This window comes from Serinus canaria, chromosome 4, assembly GCF_022539315.1.
Source record: "Serinus canaria isolate serCan28SL12 chromosome 4, serCan2020, whole genome shotgun sequence".
Lineage (NCBI taxonomy): Eukaryota > Metazoa > Chordata > Aves > Passeriformes > Fringillidae > Serinus > Serinus canaria.
The window spans coordinates 29,038,302-29,056,733 of NC_066317.1; the positions used below are offsets into that span (position 1 = coordinate 29,038,302).

At 41.0% G+C, this 18,432-nt stretch overlaps 1 protein-coding gene across 4 annotated transcripts in view; it reads left to right on the plus strand.

The window, feature by feature from the left end:
* The window catches only part of TMEM131L (transmembrane 131 like), a 79,551-nt gene extending 66,237 nt beyond the window's left edge, over positions 1 to 13,314 (plus strand). For 2 of the 4 annotated variants that reach the window (XM_030239064.2, XM_030239062.2), the window contains exons 26-35: positions 208 to 362; positions 1,634 to 1,758; positions 3,307 to 3,464; positions 4,293 to 4,478; positions 5,515 to 5,593; positions 6,626 to 6,708; positions 8,043 to 8,163; positions 10,250 to 10,338; positions 11,169 to 11,311; positions 12,902 to 13,314. In XM_030239064.2, coding sequence (XP_030094924.1) covers positions 208 to 362; positions 1,634 to 1,758; positions 3,307 to 3,464; positions 4,293 to 4,478; positions 5,515 to 5,593; positions 6,626 to 6,708; positions 8,043 to 8,163; positions 10,250 to 10,338; positions 11,169 to 11,311; positions 12,902 to 13,180 — 1,418 coding nt within the window. In that variant the 3' untranslated portion in view covers positions 13,181 to 13,314. Of the gene's footprint in view, positions 1 to 207; positions 363 to 1,633; positions 1,759 to 3,306; positions 3,465 to 4,292; positions 4,479 to 5,514; positions 5,594 to 6,622; positions 6,709 to 8,042; positions 8,164 to 10,249; positions 10,339 to 11,168; positions 11,312 to 12,901 lie in introns of all 4 variants that reach the window. The other 2 variants (XM_030239063.2, XM_030239061.2) reach the window with 1 other exon arrangement.
* The last annotated feature ends 5,118 nt before the right edge of the window (positions 13,315 to 18,432 follow it).

Sequence of the window (18,432 nt, forward strand, 5' to 3'; positions counted from 1 at the left end):
CCAGCACAAAGTTACTTTTTGCAACTGCTGTAAGAATTTTTACACTGCATTAGCTTTTGGTTTTAAAATTTTCCAGTGTCATCAGCCTAGACATTAGTCTCCTATGTTTTGGAAAGCAATACAAGGCTGTTTTTAAAGAAAGGCATGTGGTTATGACTGAGAGTCCCTTCTCTTCCCATGCAAACAATTGTTATTGTTTAATTGTAGGGAATAGCCAGCAAGTGCCTCTCAGGAATGAAACAGAAAACTGCGAGACTTCAAAAAAGCAGATCAACCTAAAGCCTTCCACAGAGAAAAAGATCAGTAAGGGACCCAAGGAAGAGACTCCATGCTGTGCAAAAGAGGAGACTACTTCTTCTGAGGTTGGTATTGTGATCTTTCTCCTTTTCAAATTTGAAATTATCTTTTTATAGTTTATATACAAATATACAGGCATATAGGTATGTATGTGTATGTAGGGACTATTTTGTAGAGTCACAGCTCTGAAATGCTGTAAATCAGATGAATGAGGAAGAGTGCAGATGTGCTGTCCCACATCCATTGTATATTAATGCTGCTTTGTGGAGTGGTGAATGGTTTGGGTAAAAATCAAAACAGCCTTATAACAGCTAGAGATTGTTACTGTTAGAGCAGGCACAAGCATGCTGGAATCTAATGCCAGCTGTCAGCCACACTAAAGATGTGGGAACATTCTCTGCAGGGGAGGTGGGCTTGTTGGCCTTCACTTGCAGACCTGATCTCCAAACCAGGGCTTTGCATCAGAAACTTGCATTTGAGAGTACAGCAGGCAGAAGCCCTTTAGCAGATTGTGCAGTTGCTGAGAAGGATCAATTCTTCACCCCTGGTTTCTGAGTATGATAAACACATCAGACTGTACCTTTGTAGGCAGCATAATACACTAAAAGAACTTAATCAGGCAGTTAGTAAAACTGAGAATCTGGATTGTGTTTGTATTCTGTCTACTGGATATAAATCCTGTGGCAAAATGGTGTAAGGAAGAATTGCTTCCATTGCTTGGAGAATATGTGAGAAAAGACACGGTCTTGTCTTGCTTTGGGAATTGTTGTTACAAACTTCTTTGCCCATGTGGCTGATGGTGCTCAGTTAGTTTCTTGCTTTTCTTGAAATGACTAGTATTTGCTGGTAACTTACTCCATAATTTCCTCAGCTGTAATTCAAATGAATGCCTTCCCCCACCCCCCCCCAGTTGCTGAGGAAAGGGAGGATTTATTGCTGCTGAACTTGCACACCAGCTGATCATAAATCTGGCAGATGTTTTTTGTTTTTAGCACATTGGGAATTTTATTGACTGCTTTACTTTTTCCCCCTCCATTTTTTTATTTCCCTGAAAGTCAGAGCTAGATGCTGTGAAAGGGAAAATGCTAAGTTTGGGAATTCAGAAATTTCTCTCTCATCATCTCTTGCTGTCTTGATGGACAGAGTCTTGGAAAGGCTGGTTAAATTGATGGTGCTGGAAAGAGGATGTGCTGTGGAAAGCCACTAAATCATGAAGTAACTATGCATTTGGGTCAGGCCATTTAGTCCAGAGAAATTTAGCTAGAAAAATCCAATGGAGTTCATTGACTAAGTTAAGTTCATTTTATAATGTCTCAGCTTGTATTTTTGCCTTTAGCAAGAAGATGCATATAGAAAGAAGAAGCCTCAGGATAAAAAGGAAGGAAATGTACCAAATATGAATTGGAATAGAAATAGAACATCTAGGAAAAATAAGAAGAAGAATGTAAATATATCCACAAGGTATGTATTGCCTCACCAAGTCATGAAGAAACCCAGATTTGCTGTAATGTTTCTTCAGATTTTGCATAATGCATTAGGCAGGATTGCTTTATCAATTTAAGTAAACACACATTAATCTTGTCCTGAGCATTTACTTTTAGGAATGTGCACTACTAAATATCACCAGCAAAACAAAAAATTTTAAAATATTCCATGTGTAAATACATGTAGATAGATGCAGCCCATTCTGCATAGCAGTGGTACCACTCTGTTACAGTCTGGAATGTGCTGTCTCTGAAGTTCAAATGGTTAGCTTCCTTCCCCTTGTGTATTGTGTGGAGAAGTTCTAGTTATGTATTCTCTTCACTGAAAAAAGGAAAATAAGTTTTTTGACATGATTCCACCTTCAGGAGAGTCATCTGCTATATTGAGTAACTGGGGGGGGGATGTTGTCATCTACCAGTTTTGGGAGAGGATTGTGTAGAAATGAGAGAGTGGCTTTAATTTTTGCTGTAATGATTAAAACAACTAGAGCAGCACTAGATTGTAAAGACTATTCAGTGAGCACTGTGGAAAGTTACTTCTTTTTCCTCTGAGAATTGTGTTTTAAAGTCAGTTGCAAATTACTTTTAATTATTTTTAAAATATATTTTAAATTTAAGTTGTTTGGATTATTAAAAAATACTACTTACAAACTGCTTTTAGAATAGAAACACTTCTGAGGAGAAAATCCTACTCCTTCCCCTCCCCCAGCCCTTTGTATTAAGGTCCCAATCCTACAAAGCTTGCACAGACCTAATTTTTATTGTGAGTGCTTCTGTTGAGGTCAGTGGACTCTAAAAGGAGATTGTAAATCTGAAAGGGCTGTTATAACTCATTGTACACAAATTTCTGTTCATTTTGTGGGAAGTCAGTACATGTGTAAATCTTTGCTGGATGCACACGTTTGTGGATAGGAAGGATGAAAAACAAGCGGTGAAATACTGAAGTTTAGTGTCTATTCCTTCAACCAATTCAGCAGTTGCTGCTTTCTGAGTTAAGATGGAACTGTTCCATTCCTGCAGAAATTTCACAGCTGACTTTTAATAATTTTTCCTCAGTACTCTCTGATTATGATATTGGATGCAGACATTTCATTTCACCTTTACTAGCAAAAAGTTATGATTGCTTCAGATTGTGATTTACTCTAGTTATAATTGTGCCAGTGAAATGAACACAGAGCGCATTTTTCTTTGCATCTAGATCTTTGTACACTGCTAAATCACTGTGCTTATCACAGCAACATCTGATTGCCTTCTGCCAGGTGCATTAGAGAATGAAGTTAAATATGCACATGTCATTTTGCCTCTCCCCTGGAGAAGTAGTAGTCTGTGTGGTAGGATATTGCATTTTGGGAAAGGCTTTTTAGGTTTTTGTAAAGTTGGGGAATAACACTCCCAAACCTACTGCTTCCCCTGCACTTTGCCTTGATAGCTGTGTGACTTGAAGTGTTTAATGCCTGGAATGGAAAAGTGCAGATGAAATGTAAAATGCAAGCATGGTTTTTTTTTTGGTTTGTGGTTCTGTTAGGGTCCCTGAGCAGAGTGAGTTGAAGCATATGTGCAGTGAATTTGAAAGGCCGGATCTGAGAGCGAATATTGGAATAAGAGCCTGGTGTCCTCAGAATAACGGGGAAAATTGTAAAGCAGACCAAAAAGCTGGGAGCTCATCCATACAGGGAGAAACAGGTATGCAGTCTTAATTGTCTTAAAATGGGGAAAGAAACACAATGTGAATTTTGTGGCAGTAGAGCATTCCTTTCTTGAGAGACCTGTGCTGTTCTCCTTTTTGAACCCTGACATGAAGATGACAGGACTGGTATGATGTAGTGTCTGAAATAATAGCTGCTCACTTCTGAAGGACTCTGCATGCTTCTCCTGTGGGGTTGGTTCATGATGCAAACCAGAAAATGAATCAGTCTGAAGCAATGATCCATCAGTTCTTGGTGAAGGAAAGACAGACTGGTAATCTGGTTTTGTGTTCCAAAGAAAGCTTGGGTACCTGCTTCCTGCCTTTCCATCAGGATTTTAATCATCTGTTTTCCCTGACTTCAGGGAAGAGAAGAGCTGAAGAAAATTATCAATTTCTGTAGGATTGTCCTTCGCATCTCTGATGAGATAATAAGAAAAGAGGATCTATCACTTATGAATTCATTACTTGCAACATTATGTTGTTGCTCTTCTTATGCATGTTCCTAAAGCATGTTTCATGTTTGAAGTGTTAAGTATTTATTTCAAAGGACAGTATGCACTTCTTCTTTTAGCCTGTGACCTATAGCAGCACTGTATCCTCACTTGCATTCATGTTACTGGGATATCATGTAGGTCAGAAGCTCTGTGTTAGGGGCTGGCTTAGTTACTGAAGCTATCAGTAAATATTATTTCCTCTCTCATCAGTAAATTCAGAGAATCCATGTAAATTTATGATTCAGATTACTTTTTCCCTGGCAAGACTTTCTTAAATGTTGTGTTGTTTTTTTGATTGGGTTTTTTTTTTGTTTTTCCCAACTTCTTTAGAAAACTTTTATCAGCGGTCCAAAAAGAAGTGTTTGGAGAAGTTTTGTTCTGATTCAAGCTCAGATTGTGGAAGTTCGTCAGGAAGCGTTCGTGCAAGTCGTGGGAGCTGGGGTAGCTGGAGCAGTACCAGCAGTTCAGATGGAGATAAAAAGCCATTGATTACCACCAGGCATTTTCTCCCATCCAGTAAGTTTTGCAAACAGCACCCCTTCACAGTAGTGCACAGAGTTTTAGCCTTCCTGCTGATTGGAACAGCCTACCACAGCATGGGGCACATGCCTTGTCTTTTGTAGAGCACCTCTTAGACACACAAGGAGGGATGTAAAGAGCTTTGTACTTGACAAGAAGTACCACACATTTCATGGAGATGAAGAACACTGTCAGGCTCCTCAGTGAGCAATATGCACAGTTAGTTGTCATGGAAGGATGGGAGAACTGAGAGTCACTCAGAATAGCCAAAGCAATTTCTGCCTTCAAATTTGTTTCATCACATTATTTGGTTTTTTTAAAACATTAAAACTAATTATGTAATGCACAAATGAGGAATGTGTGAAAGCAGTTCAGATCTGAGGAGGCTGGGTTTGGATAGGTGTATTTGAGGTGTAAATAGCCAGAAAACCTGAGCCACTTGACTAGTATGAGAAATGGGAGGTATGCTTCATTACTGCAATTCTTGAATACCTGAATATCACTAAAGTAGTTGAAAGTCATTGCCATAATTATCCAGAGTGATGTGGACTAGAAGTAAATTTTAAAGTGTGAAGTGACACCAGCAAACCCAGCTTTGGGTACCTGCAAAAAGATGGTTTGAATTATTTAAAAATATCCAGAAACTTCATGTGTATTTGTGTATGTATAAAACTTTACATTTCTTAATAATAGTGTGTGATCTGTCTGAACTGTGATGTAAAAGATAATAAATCATGTGTATATGACTTTCCAGTTTTGTTCAAATTATAAGGCCTCTTAAAAGAAAATAAGCAATTGTAAATTTATACTTAATTTGATAGTAACATGCCTGTGGTAATCACTTCTAAATCATAAAATATGTGTTAAGACTATGCAACTAGGTGGCATGTCCTGAAATTGATGCAGTTAGTGGTAATCCAGTGTGAGAGAAAACTCGATTAACACCATGGTTGATTCTGTTTATGTGGATGTATATTCTGTGCATACTTCTTTTTTAAGGATCTTTGATTTTCACAGTCATTCTTTTCTTTAGGAGAGAATATTTCACAAAATGATTTTCCATCTGAAACTCCTATCACTCTAAATCTGTCTCATAACATCTGCAATACCAGGTAAAAAAATTGAATCTACACCTGTAAGGCATTAAAGAAGCAACATCAACTTGAAGTCTTGTCTCAGTTTGATAAATAATACCTGTTGGCACCTGTTATCTTGTAATTTTTTATGATCATCTGATTGTACTTACTAGTTGGAAGAAGAATCTTTTTCAGTACATGAAAAGATATAAGCAAAATTGATTATGCTACATAAGTACAATAAAAGCTTCCAAATGAAAAAAATGGAAATTGGCTTTCCACTTTCACTTCTTTCAGATCCTAGCAACTTACTACATTTTCATTACTGCTTAGTTGTATTTTTTTAAAAAAGGTGGGAATAAGACTTTCAAGTTGATGCTATTCTTTTAATGGGAATAATGTTCTCCTAGGATAGACAGCATGAAAATTGATTCCTCCCTCCCCCACATTCTTTTCTCCCTCTTTACTGTAGTAGAGATAGCATCTACAAGTTTTATTACTGTGAATCCTCATTTCACTTCTCATTGACCACTCTCTGTTTTCACTAGGAGAAATACTCCAATTCTTTTCCTTTGGGATTCTGGTGCTTGAAAATGTTTTCTTTTATTCATTTTGCCTAGTTCCTTTGATGGGTTGGTTTTGATAAATACCAAATTCACGCTCATGTGTCTTTGTGTGTCTTCATGGACATAAAAGTAAACTTCCCTGAAAGTTGTTCAAACATTATAAGAGGTCCTACTGATCTTCATGAACTACAGCTTGTTTTCCAGTTTTAGAGAGCAGCTGTTGAATTAATTTGCAATAGGTTGATACCTAGATAATAAAAATGGGGTAATTAAGGTGTATTAATTGTATTATTTTGCATGTGTGATAAGAAGCTGGCTTTTAATTGGAAAGAAACTTTTAAAAATTGCACAGTGGTAATTCGGAAATAGGAAGAATCAGGATAGCAGAAAAGCTATAGCAGTCATGATGGTCATTAGAATGTTTTCTACATCTCTGTATATTTCCTTTGAAATAGTTTGGATTATGACACTTAGGAAATTAAATTTTCTTTTCATTCAGCAGAGACATGAACAGCATCCCTCAATATCCCGAAACCTTATGTCCCAATTTCACTGACATAGCTGCAGATCCTGACAAAAATAAAGGTCAGTATTAACAACTGAAGCTGTTTGTCTAGCATTTTTCCAGGCAGTTTTAGTGATGTTGCTAATAACACATGCACCAACTTGATAGACACATTGTTACTAGAACTTGACTTGCTTCTAAGCAAGTTAGGTGCAAAGTTAGCAAATGAAGGCTTAAAACCTTGACAGTTTTTGCTTATAACCTTGATAATTTTTGTTGCATTTTCTCTGTGTCAAGACAGCATTTAGCTTTCCACTCATGTTCTAGGTATTCTTTCTTTTTTTCATCTCCTTGCTGTGCACAGATAAGTGTCCAGGAGCAATGCAGCTGGGAGATCAAGAGCACTGCTTGCTGTGTTAAAATGAAGCTTGGCACCAAATCAAACATGACCGTTTTTCTCTCTAAATATCCACAGTTTGGACTTGCTCTCTTTGACAGCAATAATGAGTGAGGTTGTGTAGCACTGTTAAAATTCTGGAGTTTTCATTGATTGTATCTCAGAGGGAACTAATATTAGCTTTTTGAGTGGCATTCATAAAGGCATCATGCTACGTGGTGAGGCAGACTTTGAAAGCTACTCAGGACACGTGGTTCTTTGGGCAGCAGCACTCCCTGCCCTTCTGCTGTAGGTTTAACCTGTCTGATAGGACACAAATGTTCATTACCTTCTTCCATGGTAGCAATTTGGATATGTATCATGTAAAATAATGAAACAGAGCCAACTTTGCAAGCATTGTCTCATGGAAATTGCTAATTTGGATTTTTTCTTTACTCCAGCTGCCAGTTCTCATAGAGTTGATAGGAACCAAATATCTGTGGGCAGTCAGGACACGCAGTCCATGAAGAAGAGCACAATGAATATCTGTGCTAGAGGCTAAATACATTTAATGAGTTCACAAATTGTCTGGTCGGGAATGGCTCCAGTCTGTTAGAAACCTGACCCTCTTCTGCTATATTTGTGTAGTTGGACTTCAGAGGTGGTTGGTGACTAAGGGGTGGGCACAAGGGGGCCAGTGGGGATTGCATCCTTGCTGTCTCTCCTGCTCTGTGGAAGTGTGCCACCTAGGCACTGGCAGCTGAGCACTTAGAGACTCTCAGTAGGAACTTTTTGCCCTGTTTTGTTGAATTCTGGTTTCTCAGTTCAAGTCTTTCATATATCTTTTTTAAAAACTAGAAATTTTGAGATATGTTTAAAGATGGGCGTTCATCACAAAAAAAAAATTGCTTAGTAACTCTGGATTTTTTCTCTAGCAGACAGTCCTTATTGAGGATCTGAGAATAAAGCGTCAGTGTGACAGAAACTGCGGAGTCTCCTTCTTGTTACTCTGTATTTCATTCCCCTTTCCTTTTTTAGGTCTTTACCCAACAGGAGACTTGTGGCCTGCCCAGCCAGTCTGCATGACAAACAGTTTGAACTACAACCTTGAGAATAATATACCATGCATGATCCAGGAAACCCCCTCTGTCCACAACAGGCAAGTTATGTTTTGTGTAAAAAGTACAGATAATGCTTTGTTCAGGCTTCTGTAATGCAGAGGACTGTACTTTACTCATAATTTTTGTAAAGGCAGATGATAGTTAAAATAAAAGTCGTTCTGTCACTTCAGTCTTAGTTCTAGCTCTTAATGCTCTTCCATAAGTACATTGTGAATAATTTTACTAATACAAGTTCACTACTGTCCCTGTTCATATATAGATATTCTAGAACTTTTTTCAAGTTTATTTAAATACTTTTAGAAAGCTGTTAAATGCTTTCACTCGTTTTGCAGGCAGAGGGCCCGAAATCTGTTGCCCTTTTGCTAAATGCATAGCCTATGTATGCCACATGGTGTGTTATACAGTGTGTATTTTTGTTAAATGGCAGGAACAGACATTGTTATAAAGACAAATATTCCACTATAAAAGTGGTTTAGGGATACAAGATATGGTATGTTTCAGGCTCTATATACATTTGGATTGATCTTCCTGTAGTAATGAGCTTGAATTAACTCTTATATTTTACACTGCTCACACAGCAAATTTTAGTAATGAAAGATGTGCCACGAACTAGTGAGCAGAAATACTCTGCCGCCACATAGCAGTGAAATATGGCCAGTTCTTCAAGTTGTATTCTGTCATCCAAAATGATGGGAGAAGGATCTGGGGGTCCTGGTGCACAACAGGCTGTCCCTGAGCCAGCAGTGTCCTTGTGGCCAGGAAGGTCAGTGGTACCCTGGGGTGCATCAGGAAGAGTAATGCCAGCAGGGCAAGGGAGGTGATCCTGCCCCTCTGCTCAGCTCTGGTGTCCAGTTCTGGAGTGGTGTCCAGTTCTGGACTCCACAGTCAGTGCAGCGGAGATCAGGAGCTCCTGGAGCACGTCCAGGAAAAAGCTATGAAGTTGTTTAAGGGTCTGGAGCATCTCTCTTACAAGGAAAGGCTGAGAGACCTGTTCAGCCTTGAGAAGAGAAGACTGAGAGGGGGCCTCATCAATGTTTGTCAGTCCCTGCAGGGAGGGTGCCAAGAGGATGGAGCCAGGCTCTGCTCAGTGGTTCCAAGCAGCAGGACAAGAGGCAGTGGGCAGAACCCAATGCACAGGAAGTTCCACCTGAACTTGAGGAAGAACTTCTTCACTGTGCACTGACCACACACTAGAATGGATGGTCCAGAGAGGTTGAGGAGTGTCCCTTGCTGGAGATACTCAGGAACCCTCTGGGCACAATCCTGTGCTATGTGCTCTGGGATGGCCCTGCTTGAGCAGGGAGGCTGGACCATATGACCCACTGTGGTCCCTTCCAGCCTTACCCATTCTGTGACTGCTTTCATACACCTATCTCAATTTGGACTTCATATGCCAAAAATACATGCACATCCATGCAATTATTTGTTGATATTTAGTAGTGATAACTTCAGATAGCAGCTTGGCTGAATAGTGAAATTGAAGAAGGGCAGCTTCTTATGAAATCCTTATATATGGCTACTTTGTGCAGACTGGATCCAGAGTTGGACTACTTCAAACCTGCTGTGTAGCAGGGCCTATTTTACTGCTGACATGTCTTTAGGAATTGCTTTTGAAAAAATCTCAAAATTCTGAAATTATTTTAATTAAAGAAGTATAACCCCTAGAAATCTATGTGTAGCTTAGAAAATGCACTGTTTAACAGGACTTTAGCACATTTGTTTGGGAAAATAGAAATCTCCATTTTAATTGCTATTCTCAAGCATTTAAATGTATTATGTCTTCTTGTGCCACCTCAAATCACATCATCCATGATTGTGGAGAAGAAGTACAGTTATTTTCTTTTTACAGGGAAGAAAGTTGAACCCACTTAGGCGTTGCAGGATTCTGGTAGCGTCATTACAAGTTGTTCATTTTCTCAGAGGAAAAAGAGCTTTGTGAGAGAGATTGCTGTGATTGTGTAGTGGTGCAGAGTAGATACTAGTAAAATTAAAATGTGAAAAGCCTCATGATCAGTTACAGGCATTTTGCATCCAAGAGCTTTACAATAAATAAGTATTTCTCAGTAATTTTCAGAAGTTCTGCAAATTGTTTCTGACTGCAGATTTTTTTTTTCCTTGAGACAGCTTCATTGACTGGAATGCAGCGTGTGATAGCCAGTTTTCCAACATGTATTGTCCACTAGAGATGAATGAATATGGTGCTTTCCCAGAAGGTAGGATGAAATAAAGCTTATTCATTTATTAATTATCACAGAGCATGGTTGTTTTCCTCTCACCTTTTATAGAACAAAAGGCTGAGCTGGTCTGTACACGGGTGTTCATTGCTTTCAACTTTACGTTTTCCAGCTGAGTGTTCTGTAGTAATAAACAATGACTGCTTGTGGTGGATGAGAAGATTGGCCTTTGTATAGAGACTGAAAAGGCAGTATGCAGGACTTCCAGAGGGAATTGTGAGAAATGCTTGTGCTTACAGTATTACACATATCTTTTTGCACAATCTTCTTTGTTTCCCCTCTGGCAGGCTTCAGCCTTCCAGTGTGTGAAATACAAGGCCTCTTGTGACCAATTATCTTTCCAGGCTAGAGTTTCTTGGCTTGGGAAGCACACTGGCAGCAATCTAAAATTCTTTAGCATTACCTACCTAAGTACTAATGAAAGGTCAGACTGCAGTATCCCAGGCAGCACGCTGATCCCTTGGGTGCTTAGAGCTGAGACGTGTTGGCGGAGAGGCCTGGGGAGGTTCTGCCATGCATGTTCTGTCTAATAAAGACTCTGTTCTCCAGTAGAGGGACTGCCAAGTCTTTATCCTGTCCTCCTGATAACAATTTGTTACTGGGTCTCTAATACAGAGTGGTAGTTCTGTTGACAGAAATTGATACACTTTGCTGCTGTGCTACCCTGACACTGCATGAAGTCACTGAAGGATTAGGTCAGTCCCAACCTGGCTCACTCTCAAGAAGATTCAGTGTTCCTCCACAGAAATGTTAGTAGTGTTTTATATTGCAAAAGCCTTAGTTTGTCTTCTTGATTTTATAAATTGCAGAAAACATGAACTACCCCAGTGGCTTCCCAGGTACTGCAGCAATGCAGAATACAGCCTTCATTGACCAGAACTGTCCCTCCACCTGGAATGCTCCTCCCAACATGCCACCTGCCTGGGAGCCTGCCAGTTATGTCAACTCCACAGTGAGTATTGTCCTGTGAGGCGCTGCCTTTGTGTGCTCCTTCAAAGCCTTCCTCGTGTATTCCTGTCTATTCCCTACCTGTTGCTTGCATGTTCTTCATGAATCTTCTAAGTAGCCTTGTGTATGTGTTTAATGCTGGCATTGGTAGCCCAGGTTTTTCCCAGCTGTTTGTCAAGGATGTTACTGACCTTGTTTGCAAAATTTGAGATTATCCTTTTGCCCAAAAATTGACTAAAATCAGCTTACATATGGAAAAATATTTTGGGTTTATGTAGTCTGCTGAGACTTTTTTCTCTCAAAATCAATGTGTCCAGTTGAGGCTAAAACCCAAAAAGTGCTGACAGAAAAACCCAGAGAGATTTGAAAATTGAAGAGCTAAATGGACAGTTATTCTCAGTGACTTTGACAGGTTTTGGTTTTTTTTTGGTTTTTTTTTTTTTTTTTTTTTTTGTTTGGGTTTTTTTGTTTTTTTGGTTTTTTTTTGTTTGGTTTTTTTTTTTTTTGGTAAGAAATTCAAGTGATTTAAGCTGGATTTGAGCAGATTTCAGAATCCTGACTTTGACCTGTTGTACTCCAGACTAGCCATGTTTATGTCATCCCATTGTGCAGTGTAGTAACGTCAGCTCAAGGTGGTCTTTAATTGTAACTATCTTATCTTCTGCTCATATTTCAAAATCCTCTATGGCAGATTTTTTTTTTTAATTTAGTATAGGTTTATTTTGAATGAAACTAACTAAATCAATAAATATTTTCAACTGTAAAAATGAAAATTCTTGTATGTTAAAAAGTGACAAAACTGGTAGAAGACTTTTTCCTAAAATAAACATATATTTTATTTCATATTTTATTCAGGAATGCCAGGAAACACAGAAGGTAGAGATTGGAAAATGCATTAGATAATTCAGTTCATTTCCCTGGCGAGCTTTTCTCCACAATCCATTTCAATGTTTCATTCAGTTTTAAAAGTCCCAAGACTTCCATGACCTTCACTGAGAGACTTCCTTGCAGACTAATACATCTTGCCCTCCAGGAGGTTCTTTATAAGCTTTCAAAATTTTCTAACTAAATTCCCTAGCTCCCAATTACAGTCTCATTTTTCACACTGAATATCCCTTTCTGCTCCCAGCATGCACAGTCTTTCTGGACTGATGCATACTTCAGCCCTTTTCTTGTCATTTTTAGGCATCCTTCATTTTTTATTTTAACTCTCAAAGTATGCATGGGGATCTTTGTTTGTCTTCCATTTCTCCTCTCTTTTCCTCAACAGTCTGACCATAACTTGGTAGTATATTGTTGTAGAGTAATATCTGCTGTGCAGGGAGGAGCTCATGTGACTTCATTCAGTGGAAGGCCTTTAAACACACAAACACAGATACATACACACACACACACACACACATTAATGCCGCTGTAATATTTTTGGCAGCCGTATTTCTTTGTAAACTCCTCTGCAATTTTTTACTTGTGAATTTCTTACATTTCTGCAGAAATGCTGCTTCCTCCCTCCCATTTAGTACTTAGCATTTCCAGATTTTCTTTGGCAAATGGTCCGTGTTGCAGTTTCCCATGCTGGTTTTGTCTTGCTCTGCAGCCCTACCTCTCAAGCACCCGAAGCTTGTCTCCAATGTCTGGACTTTTTGGTTCCATCTGGGCACCCCAGAGTGATGTTTATGAAAGCTGCTGCCCTGTCAGTGCCACGACTCAACATTCAACCCACGTGGAGAACCAGGCAGTTATGTGTAAGCAGGAATACTATCCGAGGTTTAACCCTTTCCGTGCCTACATGAACTTGGACATATGGACTACAGCAGCCAATCGAAATGCAAATTTCCCACTTTCGAGGGACTCGGGTTATTGTGGAAACGTGTGAAAGGAATTTGATTTAAAAATGTGAATAAAGATGCTTGCAATTTTGATTACTAGAGTAAGCTGGTTGCTGAATAGATTACAATGTTGGTGAATATTTTGGCACTTTTATATTGAAAATAAATTTTTTTTACTGAAGTCTGAGCATTCAGTGCATTTTAAAAAAAGCACAGCATATTCAGGATGCTGTTATTGTCAGGTGAAGGCTATAAATTTAAAATTCAAATTTTTTTATCATCATTAAGGACAGTATTAGTTCTTAAGAGCATCCATGAACCTGTACTGCACATGTTTCTTCTGAAGTTTACATTCTGTGGTATAAACTAGGAGTGCTTTAGCAGTTGTAGGTACAAACTTACACTCATAATTGCATCTGTACCAAATATTAACTGGGGCACTAGTTGATGAAGCCTACCTGTTGATGCAGATCAGAGAGTTTCCAAATGGTGCCAATTCTAGTGCTGATACAGTTGTTAGTGAGTGCAGACTTCTGGCAGTAGGAAAAAGGCTGAATTGTGGCTTGCTTATCTGTGGCTTCAATTGCAGGCTGTCACTTGGATGATGTTAAGCTTGTGCAGTGTGGGTGAGTGGGCATTTCTTCCAGGAACTTTTCTTGTGAGTGACTCCTGGCATTTTGTGTTGTTATTTTTAGCCTTCATGTTGCAGTAGCGTTTTTAGTGCATTTAATTGCACTTGTTTAAAATGCCAAAGCTTGAACTGAAAGAAGTGTTTCTTTGAGAGCAGAGTTCACACCACTCTCCCAAACAGAAGGATAATGTGCTGGCTCATGTTAGGAGACTAAAACTGAGTAGCTGAGAAAGTGCTGCCACCCATGCCAGGACTCAGTCCATCATGCAAGATGTCTCTGCTTACCCTTGCTGTAGAGGCTTTTCTCTGCATGGCAGAGTGTGTCTGGACATCAAAAGGAGGCGGAAACATCCCTTAGGTTCAGAGATGTCCTTGGCAAAAGGACATTTGTCAGGCCTGAAGAGAGAGTGAAAGTGGATCCAGTAGCAGTTTTGTACAACTGCTTAAAGAAGAGCCATAGAGATGGCAGAACCAAATTCTGTGTTGTGGTGGCCACAGGCATTATGGCAAGTGGCCGTGGTCACGGATTGCTACATGGGAGGTTGAACATGAGGAAGAATGATGTCCCTTGGAGGGTGATGCTGCAGGAGAGCAGGTACCTCAACAGGTGAAGAGATCTCTGCTTCATCTTCATGGCATGGCTGAATGAAGCCACATGTGACCTGCTGTACTGGAAGTGGCAGTCCTTATGGAGGTCACACTGGAGACCATCAGGGTCCAGATGCCATTTAGAGGATTCTGTGAGCTTGAGCAAGTTCCAGACTTTTTGCTGCTTAATTTTATCTTGCCTTTTGCTCACAGAGTGACTGGAAGACAAGAGCTCTGTTTGACAGTAAGAAATCAAGGCTGTTTTATTTGTTTTTATTCAAAGACAGAACTGCAAAATAGTTCACAGCCTGCATGCAAGGCTACTCAGTAATCTGAGCTCTCAGATCTAAATTCTGGCCCTGCTAGTCTCTCTCATTGCTAAGCTATCAGACCAGCTCCTTTATCTTGCTGGTTTCATGCAGAATTGCCATGCCAGGGCTTGAAATATTTTAGCCAAAACAGCGCATTTCCACAAAAGGTTTGTGTCAGTAAATCAGCAGTTCCTGCAAAGTAAGCTTTGCTGAAAGTTACCCTGCCAGCTGTGCTTTCACGAGTGTTTGGGTTAGCTCAGAAGGTGGTCAGGGACTGGTTGGGAAACTCAAAAGCTCCTGCATTTACCTGCTTTAATTGCTCGTGTGGAAGGTGCTCCAAAGCCTTCCTTGGGTTTCAATGTCAGAAAAATGGGATCGTCACTGAATGCTTCTCTGAACTGTGGTGTTTTAATTGCCTGATCAGGAATGAGCACCTGGGGTCTGTGACTGCTTTCCATGATGTGTTGTGCTGGGCAGGAATCTGTGTGACTCGAGTTTAATCGTAATTGCTTGTGATTCTGAAGGAAAGTTCACATGTTCCTATGAACTTTGATACTCCTGAAAATGGTACTAAGCCATGAGAAGTAGTCATAACCACTGACATGCTTTCTGTGCACCTCTTGCCTATGGTAAGAGACTTCAGGAGAAATAGAGTGGGAATATAAACCCAATAAATACAGATTAAAAAAAAAAAGTGATCCTTTGGTTTGAAATGGAATGAACTTCTTTATTCCCTGGATAATATTGCTTGTTGTATAGCATGCATGGATTTTGGATAAAAAGGCACAGGAGAGAGGAAAGGACATGAAAAGATGTGCTTAATTGTCTTAGTTTATTCTGTCAATTCAGTGTTTCAAGGATATCCTTATTTTCTGTGCACTGAAGGGAGGCTTTTCCTCAAGTTCCAGTGAAAGGACATGGATTTCCTATGTCTGCAAGAAACTGTAACAACAACCTCAAAACCCTGTGGAGTTCTGATAGGCACTGAGTCCCTGTTGTAAGTAAAATGTGTGTTCTAAACAGAGTCAATCGCTGGAAAGGAGAGAAAAAATTATGCAATAAACCAAGCAAAGGCACTGGAGACTTCAGGGAGAGCAAAACCAGATAGAAATGTTTGGAAAAGAAGACCTGTGTGAAAAATTCGATGAGACTTCTTAAAAGTGCCAACAAAAGACAAGGGGAATGAGCCACAAAGAGCTTGAGAAATATTGCTAAGAAAGGAAACAATCATTCCCTTTAATCACACCAGAACAGATCAAGAAGTTATTCCCCCAGGAGCAGTGTAGTATTAGGCAAAGTTTTTCACATAACTTTTCATAACAATAACTAAGGAATGTAACAATCTCTTTAAGGTTACTAGAAATAATTGCTGCCATCAGGAGACATCTGTTGCTTAATTAGGAATCCACTTGAATGCAAGTGGGTTTGGGCTCAGTTAAAAATCATTCCTCCTACAGTAAAGGGAAAGATGAAATAAATAATTGCTTTGTACCAAAGTGATTACAGTTCTGCTGGAGTGAACTAGAGAGGCTGCTCTAAAGACATCTCATTGTCACGAGCAAAGTAATTTCTAACTTCTTCCCTTGTGCCTATAGCAGCATTGGGAGCCTCATTGATCTCTCTGGAACTAGTACCATGTTAAGAGACTTCAGCAAATTTGTTCTTAGTTAACCAAAGAAATGCTTAAAATTGGAAAGGGAATACCAAAAACAACCAGTATAGAAGTGCAGTAGCTTGCACAGTTCACTAGTAGGGCTGATGATGGAGTGGGGGGGGGGGGGGAATCGCATTCAGTATAGACTTCTGTCACCATGTGAGCACTACATAGTCTCGGGGCAGGCACTGTTTTCCCAAGAAAATTGGGAAGTAGTGACAGCCACCCCTGCTTTCTGCTCCCAGCAGTTTGTGACTTCTTATATGTGTATTGAGAACTAGGCATACCACTGTATCACTGCCCTTGATTTTCACAGGCTATATTAGCCAAGCTTGCCTGGTTGGGCCAGTATTTCCATTATGGAGCCAGAGAATATTTCTGGCACATTTCCTGGAGGTCTCTTGGTACTGAGAGGCAGCACTTGGACAAAGCCAGAATCTATGGCAGGCTGTTTTCCTGCCCCAGCCTTGGGGGCTGCAGCAAACCCCTCACAGCGTTGCTCTGTAGAGCTGCGGGAAGGGGAGCATCCAGTGCAGCTTCCCTGTAGGAGAGGGGCAGTGCTCTGCTGGGACCCTGCTTGTTGCTAGGTGGGGCTGGTACAGGGCTGAGCTTGCTCCTGCAGGGAGGAATTTGGAGAGCCTGGTTTGAGCTCCATGGGAGCAGCAGATGGGCGAGGCCGAGCCGCAAGTACCGCCCGCGGGGCTCAGGGCTGCGGGGACAGGGCTGTCCCCAAGGCAGGCCCACACGGGGAGCGCCATCGTGGTTTGCTCATCTGAGTTTGTCACAGGTACGGTGGCAAGTGGCAGATCTGTCCTGCAGCTCCTGCAACTGGAGCTGGGCGTGCAGGACTGATCCAGCTGCTCGGAGGAGCAATGGCCAGCCCTGGCAGAAAGAGCCTGAGGGCTCTGAGGGCAGGTGAGAGATCTGATTGCTGGGAGGCAGGTGAGCTCACTGGAGAGCTGTTAATCTTCTGAAGGGAGCGGAAGGGGAGGAAGCAAAGGAGGTTTCCACCACCTACACTAGAGCTGGCAGTGCCTGCAGCTCCATCATCCAACTTCTTTCTGCCTCTGGAGAAGCCTTGGTGACTCCTGGGAAGTCATGGCCTTCACAGCACCACAGGTTCCTGCAGAGCCATCCTACCAGGTGAGCTCCTGGCTGATATTTACAGTGGTAGGTTGGGTGTTGCTTTATGGCATTTGTTTTCTTCCCTTTCATTCTTGTGAAACACCCAATGTTTATTTTTCTTAGTCACTGAGTCACCTCCATGTTTTTGCCCTTGTTGCGTACTTGCTTTGCTTTCAGCAGTTACTGGAAAATGTGCACAGTGGCACTTCCCTGTCACCATGGGTGTGTTTTGCTTCTGCCTTTGATGGCCCCGTCCTGTTGTTCAGTCTCTCTGACCACTTCTATGGAGTCCTCTTCTTATCACGTCCTCTTCTGCAACACACTTGGGTGGAGTGAAGGCTCACTGTCTCCCCAGGACTCCTGTGCTGCCTGGCCCCACTCTGTCCCTATGCAGTGCAACACTCACCCTGCCTTTCTGGCAGAAGTTGGTGTCCCAGCAGGAGAAGGAGGTCCCTGGTATTGCTTGGGGCAGTTGCCCAGTCCTGCATGGGCACGTCCCAGCAATGCTTCCTCTGCAAGCTGAGGGTGTGGAGGAGTGGAAGACAGTGGGTGAACACTGTGGAAGAACAGAGCATGGGAGAGGATTTGTTGTCCCAGCCCTACAAGGTGGTCTTGCAACTGAGGTCCTGGGGGCTTGCACCCACCTCTGCAGCTCACTACTAATGTGTGGACATAGGCACTCCTGGCCTGCTGCAAACTGAATCTTGCTGTTCCTCCCTCCATCTCTTTAGTGGGTTTCTGCAAAATCTGTGCCAGCTTGACAAAAACATCTCCTTTGGAACTGTCAGCTACATACTGTACAGCTCGCTTTTTCTGCTCTGCTTCATCTCCTACTGAGTTCTTCAGCAACAACAGCAGCACAATCCCTCAAACCTCTTCTACCCCTGGGGTTGCTCTGAAGGATTTTTCCCCTGGTTGTATGTGGACATTACTCCCTGGGCTATTTGGGTTTTTTGCAGCCTTGTTTAGAGGTGGTGGGGGTCTGGGTGA